This window comes from Pseudophryne corroboree, chromosome 3 (assembly GCF_028390025.1).
Source record: "Pseudophryne corroboree isolate aPseCor3 chromosome 3, aPseCor3.hap2, whole genome shotgun sequence".
Classification (NCBI taxonomy): domain Eukaryota; kingdom Metazoa; phylum Chordata; class Amphibia; order Anura; family Myobatrachidae; genus Pseudophryne; species Pseudophryne corroboree.
This window is the reverse complement of record NC_086446.1, coordinates 8,107,430-8,113,429: the sequence shown is the minus strand read 5'-3', so window position 1 is coordinate 8,113,429 and position 6,000 is coordinate 8,107,430. Positions and strand designations below refer to the sequence as shown.

At 48.5% G+C, this 6,000-nt stretch overlaps 1 protein-coding gene across 1 annotated transcript in view; it reads left to right on the top strand.

The window, feature by feature from the left end:
• Positions 1 to 4,645: 4,645 nt before the first annotated feature.
• The window catches only part of LOC135056938 (uncharacterized), a 140,576-nt gene continuing 139,221 nt past the window's right edge, over positions 4,646 to 6,000 (top strand). The window contains exon 1 of the mRNA XM_063962719.1: positions 4,646 to 4,930. Within this exon, the coding sequence (XP_063818789.1) occupies positions 4,646 to 4,930 (285 nt within the window). The remainder of the gene's footprint in view (positions 4,931 to 6,000) is intronic.

The window sequence follows — 6,000 nt, the reverse complement described above, 5'->3', positions numbered from 1 at the left end:
AGTTACTGCTAAGTGTCCCTCCTGCCTGCTTCACAGAAACCTGCTCTACCAGCACTCCTATCAGATGATACTGATGATATACATTTCACCCCGATTCAGGGTATTGAACCCCTCATATTGGATATTGGGGAGGTGTCAAAGCTCCCCCTGGGGGATGCAAATACTCAGCATTCATTTTTCCTCCCTCAAGAGGAGCCAAAAGTCACATTCCCTGATTCCACAGAATTGGATGATTTATTTAACCTAGCCTGGAAGAATCCAGATAAAAAATATCAAGTGACAAAAAAGTTTGTGAATACCTTCCCCTTTGCCCCTGAGGGCAGAACGTTTTGGGAAGAATCTCCAGCAGTAGATATCTCAGTGTCTCACCTTTCTAAAAATGCGGTGCTCCCTGCTCCGGGCTCCCTTACGGTAAAGGACCCAGCAGATAGGAAAATAGAGACCACTCTACAATCTATTTACATTGCTGCAGGCGTAGCACAAAGGATGGTCATTGCAGGTTGCTGGATGACACATACAATCCATTCCCGGGCTAGTCAAATAAAGGAAGGTCTGTTGGGTGATAGGACCTTAGTCGATACTGTTGCTTTCCTGACTCGCATTCAGGACACGGCAAGAGTCCACTGTGACTACCTAAAAGAGATTGGCACTATTAATGCTGGAACCATGGCTATGGCTGTGTCTGCGCACAGAGCCATATGGTTACGTCATTGGATTGCTGATACATGTTACAACTGAGGGCTGAGGCTAACCTGGGGAAGCCTCAGATGTAGGGGCTGACGTGTAGGTGAACCAGGGAGGTAGTATTGGGTTCCTAGACATACCGGAGCTATAAGTACCATTTGCCCGAAGGCGTGACCACGACAATGAAGTTGTAAAAAGGTAAAGTCAGTTTTATTGAACACACAGCTTAAGATATGCAAAACATCACAGAAGATGTGCAGTGGTAAATTACAGTACAGTTCCTAGAAGCGCAGGGGTAATTAGTGCTGTGGCTTGCAGAACAGAATATTAGAGTCCTTGCCAGAACTGGAGATGGTAAGTCTGTATGCCACAGCTAACCGCTGAGGAGAGGTATTAAATGGTACTGCCCAGCAGATGGTATACAGAGGCTAGAGCAACACAGATGCACAGAAGTAGATGGTACTTGGTAATTGCAGAGAGTGCTGGATGGAACCAGCATGAATGAAAGCTGTGCAGAACTCACCACTGTAGATTTAGAGTCCGTTGGTGAGCATCGATGGACGCTGTGGTTCAATGGTAGAATGGTCACTGATGCAGGCGATATAGGAATACCGCTGATGATGTTGAAATAAACTGAAGACACTGTGGAGCACCGCTAGCAGAATACCAATGACTCAGGAGCACTGTGGAAAGCTGGTAGGCCATGGTAAGTATGCTGTGGAGTATGGAGAGCGGTGCTGTAGAAGGGAGAAGTTGAAAACGATACCAGGACACCGCTGGAATCTGGAAGCGAAGCAGGACCAATACTGGAAGCAGGAAGCTGGTGTCTGATCCTGAGACCCAGCAATTGTTGGTTTTCTAGGTTCTGGAACACTGCAGAAGTCAGGCTGCACCGCAGGATGGAAACAGGTGCGGGTCTCTTAGTGGAGGTGAATCACAGTAGCTGGAATACCTGGAGAAACAAGCAGTAGAATCCACAAGCAGGAGAGACATGTGTATAGGTTAGACAACCAAAGCACTGACGATTATCCAGCCCAGGAGCAGGATATTTATACCAGCTGGTAAGCAGGCATTGGCTGGATAATTAGGCAGAGTCCAGAGTGCAGCGGATAGGTTGTGAAAGGACATGTGATGAGGAGAAACATGGCTGCGCCCATGTTTGCATTTGGAGGGAAAGTCTGTATATTGCATGTGGTAAACAGCAGTAATGGCGGCGGAGGGCAGGAGACGCCATTCTTTAAAACAGTGTAACTAAACTGTAAGGTTGCCATGACATCGCTGCGGGATCACAGGGAAGAGACTTGAGGTGAATGTATACAGCGTGCTGCACGCAGACAGCGCAGATGGAATCCTGTTTTGGAACGCCGGGCCAGTCTCGGGAGACACTTGGAAGGTAAATAATGATGTCCAATAACCCGGATCGTGACAATACGGACTCAAAATGTAATGTGGAATCTGTTCCCTTCACAGGTGAATGGCTCTCTGGAGGTGACCTAGACACCTGGATTTCTAAAGCCACATTTCTTCCTTCAGGTGCCCCTCCTGCTAGACGTACCTATCCAGGACTGTCTGCTCAGTCCTTTCGGTCCCGCAGATTTCGATCCAGAGCCAGAGGAGCCTCCAACGCAGCGAGAGGCTACAGAGGAATACCTAGAAAACCAGCAGTTGCTGGGTCTCAGGACCAGAACGCCAGTTCTGCTTCTGCAAAATCTTCAGCATGACTGTACCCGCCCACCCCAGGGAGATCTCGTGGTGGGAGCTCGGCTACATCACTTCAGTCACATCTGGGACGGTTCTTGCCAAGATGCTTGGGTAAGGGACTTTATTTCTCAGGGCTACAAGCTGGAGTTCGACGGTACTCTTCCCCAATGATTTTTCAAATCAGGCTTACCAGTTTTGGTAAGTAGGCATGGTACGCTACTACTGGCCATAGAGAAGTTGGTACAGTCCCAGGTCATTGTCCCAGTACCACTACTGCAATAAGGACAGGGTTACTACTCCAGTCTGTTTGTAGTACCGAAACCAGACGGGTCTGTGAGACCCATTCTGAATCTGAAATCCTTGAATCCTTACCTGAAGGTTTTCAAATTCAAGATGGAATCTTTGAGGGCGGTGATCGCAGGCCTGGAACCACAGGAATTCCTACTGTCCCTTGATATCAAGGACGCTTACCTACATATCCCAATTTGGACTCCTCATCAGGCCTATCTGTGATTTGCCCTGCTGAATGATCACTACCAATTTCTGGCATTAACCTTCGGCCTGTCTACAGCTCCGAGAGTGTTCCCGAAGGTGATGGTGGAAATGATGTTTCAGCTTAGGGTCCAGGGAGTCAATGTGATTCCATACCTGGACGATCTCCTGATAAAAGCAAGCTCCACATAGATCGCACTATCCAACTTCTGTCTCACCACGGGTGGATCCTCAATCTACAGAAGTCCCACCTGGAACCGTCTCAGCGGCTCCTGTTTCTGGGCATGCTACTGGATACTGTAGCACAGTAAGTGTTCCTCCCCAAGGACAAAGCGAGAACACTCCAGGAAATGGTTTGCATGGTACTCAGACCTGCTCGAGTCTCTGTCCGTCTTTGCAAAAAATTATTGGGAAAGATGGTGGCCTCCTACGAGGCGATACAGTATGGAAGGTTCCACGCCAGACCCTTCCAATTGGACATCCTGAACAAATGGTCCGGTTCCCATCTTCAGATGCACCGGATGATTCAGCTGTCACCCCGAGCCAGGATTTCACTCCTGTGGCTACAGTCTTCCAAACTCCTGGAAGGCCGAAACTTCGGGATTCAGGATTGGATCCTCCTCACGACAGATGCGAGTCTACGAGGATGGGGAGCTAACACCCAAGGGGCGCAGTTCCAGGACAGGAGGCCCTTCTTCCAATCAACATTATGGAACTTCGGGCTATCCACAATGCTCTACTTCAGGGGTCTCCTCTACTAAGGGATCGGGCAGTCCAGGTGCAGTTGGACAACGCCACGGCAGTGGCATACATCAATCGACAAGGAGGGACAAAAAGCAGGGCCTGAATGTGAGAAGTGTCAATAATACTCCTCTGGGCAGAAAAACATGCAAGAGCGCTGTCCGCAATCTTCATTCCGGGAGTGGACAACTGCGAGGCAGACTTCCTAAGTCACCACGACCTCCACCCAGGGGAGTGGGGACTACACACACAGGTGTTCCAACTGATCATCGACAGGTGGGGTTGCCCACAGATCAACTTGATGGTCTAACGTCTCAACAAGAAGCTTTGCTGCTATTGCTCACGAACCAGGGACCCTCAGGCGAGCGCAGTGTATGCGCTGACTTCGCTTTGGTAATACCGGCTGGTCTACCTGTTTCCTCTGATTCCTCTGATCCCAATGGTGCTCAAGTGGATCAGACATCAAAGAGTGGAAGCAATCTTGATTGGCCCCGAAGAGCATGGTTGCGGCTCTACTGGACATGTCCATACAGGACCCTTGGCCTCTACCACTAAGAAGGGATCTTCTTCAACAAGGACCGTTCGTCTACCCGAACTTATGGCAGCTTCGTTTGACGGCATGCAAGTTAAACGGAACATCCTAGGTCACAAAGGGATTTACAAAAAGGTCATTGCCACTATGGTACAAGCCAGAAAACCTGTGACGTCAAAACACTATCATCATATCTGGCGGAGATATGTCTCTTGGTGCGAGGAACGCACATATCCCTTTGCGGAATTCCACTTAGGAAGGTTCCTCTGTTTCCTGCAGGCTGGAGTGGATAAGGGCTTACTTCTGGGATCCATTAAGGTCCAGATTTCAGCTCTTTCCACTTTCTTCCAGAAGAAGTTGGCTCTCTTGCCGGAAGTTCAGACCTTCTTGCAAGGGGTGCTTCATATACAACCTCCCTTTGTGCCCCCTACGGCACCTTGGGATCTGGATGTTATGTTACGCTTTCTACAGTTTTCCTGGTTTGAACCTCTGACGATGGTAGAGGATAAATACCTCTCGTGGAAAACTGTGATGTTACTGGCCCTGGCTTCTGCTAGGCATGTCTCAGAATTGGGGGCCTTGTTGTGCAAAAGTCAGTACTTGCTCTTTTACAAGAACAGAGCAGAGCTCAGGACTCAACAGCAGTTCCTGCCGAAGGTGGTCTCCGCGTTTCACTTGAATCAACCTATTGTGATTCCATCCAGTTCTGACACAGCTTCTAGTCCGGAGGCATTGGATGCTGTACGAGCCTTGCAGATCTATGTCAAAAGGACGGCTCGGGTCAGGAAGACTGTTTCCTTGTTCGTGCTGTATGATGCACAAAAAAAGGGGTTGCCCTGCTTCAAAGCAGTCCATTGCTCGTTGGATTAAGCTTACTATCCAACAGGCTTATGCATCAGCAGCCTTACCGGTTCCACAGTCTCTGAAAGCCCACTATATTAGATTGGTGAGCTCTTCCTGGGCGGCTGCCCGTGGAGTCTCGGCCCTACAACTATGCCGAGCTTCTACCTGGTCGGGGACTAAAACCTTTGAAGTTCTACAAATTTGATATCCTGACGAAAGAGGATACCCAGTTTGGGCAGACGGTGCTGCAGTTGTTTCCACCCGTTCCCGCAGCTTTGGAACATCTTCATCATACTAATTCTGTCCCCAATATCCCTTATGAATGCTAGAGAAAATAGGATCAGAATCAGCTTTATTGGCCAGGTGTACTCACGTACACTAGGAATTCTTTGTGGTACAATGCATCGCCAAGCAGCAACATGGAGGAAAAATGTAGCATACATTACAAACATTACGCATATGAGTTAATACTGCACATATGCAACTGTACAGTAGACATATTATACATTTAAGACTAAAAACTAAGGCTGCTTGGCAGAGCAGCACCGAGGCAGCCATCCGCGGCGCCAAGTAGAACTCACACAATGCACATAATACAGAAGATTTAAGTATTACATCAAAAGATAAACCACACAGACAAAGACACAGAAAGAATAATGCATGATTGGTGTAGGCATTTTGAGTAATAACCTCCAGGGGTTGTGTATTCCACCCTCACAAGGCACCAGGTGCGGCAGCCATCTTAGGCGCACTGCGTAAGATTACCCAGGGTGGAATAGTCCACCCCTAGAAGAGAACACAAAATAGGGAGATTGCAGAGTCCTTAAGTTCAGCGTAGGGTTCCAATAAAAACATCAGGTCCACGCATTTTTCATCCCATCCACAAGCGCACCAGATAAGGCAGCCATGTTGGGCGCACTACAAGGTTACACAGTGGGAGATGAGCCATACAGGTGCCAAATGCATGTATGGGAGAACTGACACGTGTGTAAGGAGTATGCTATACC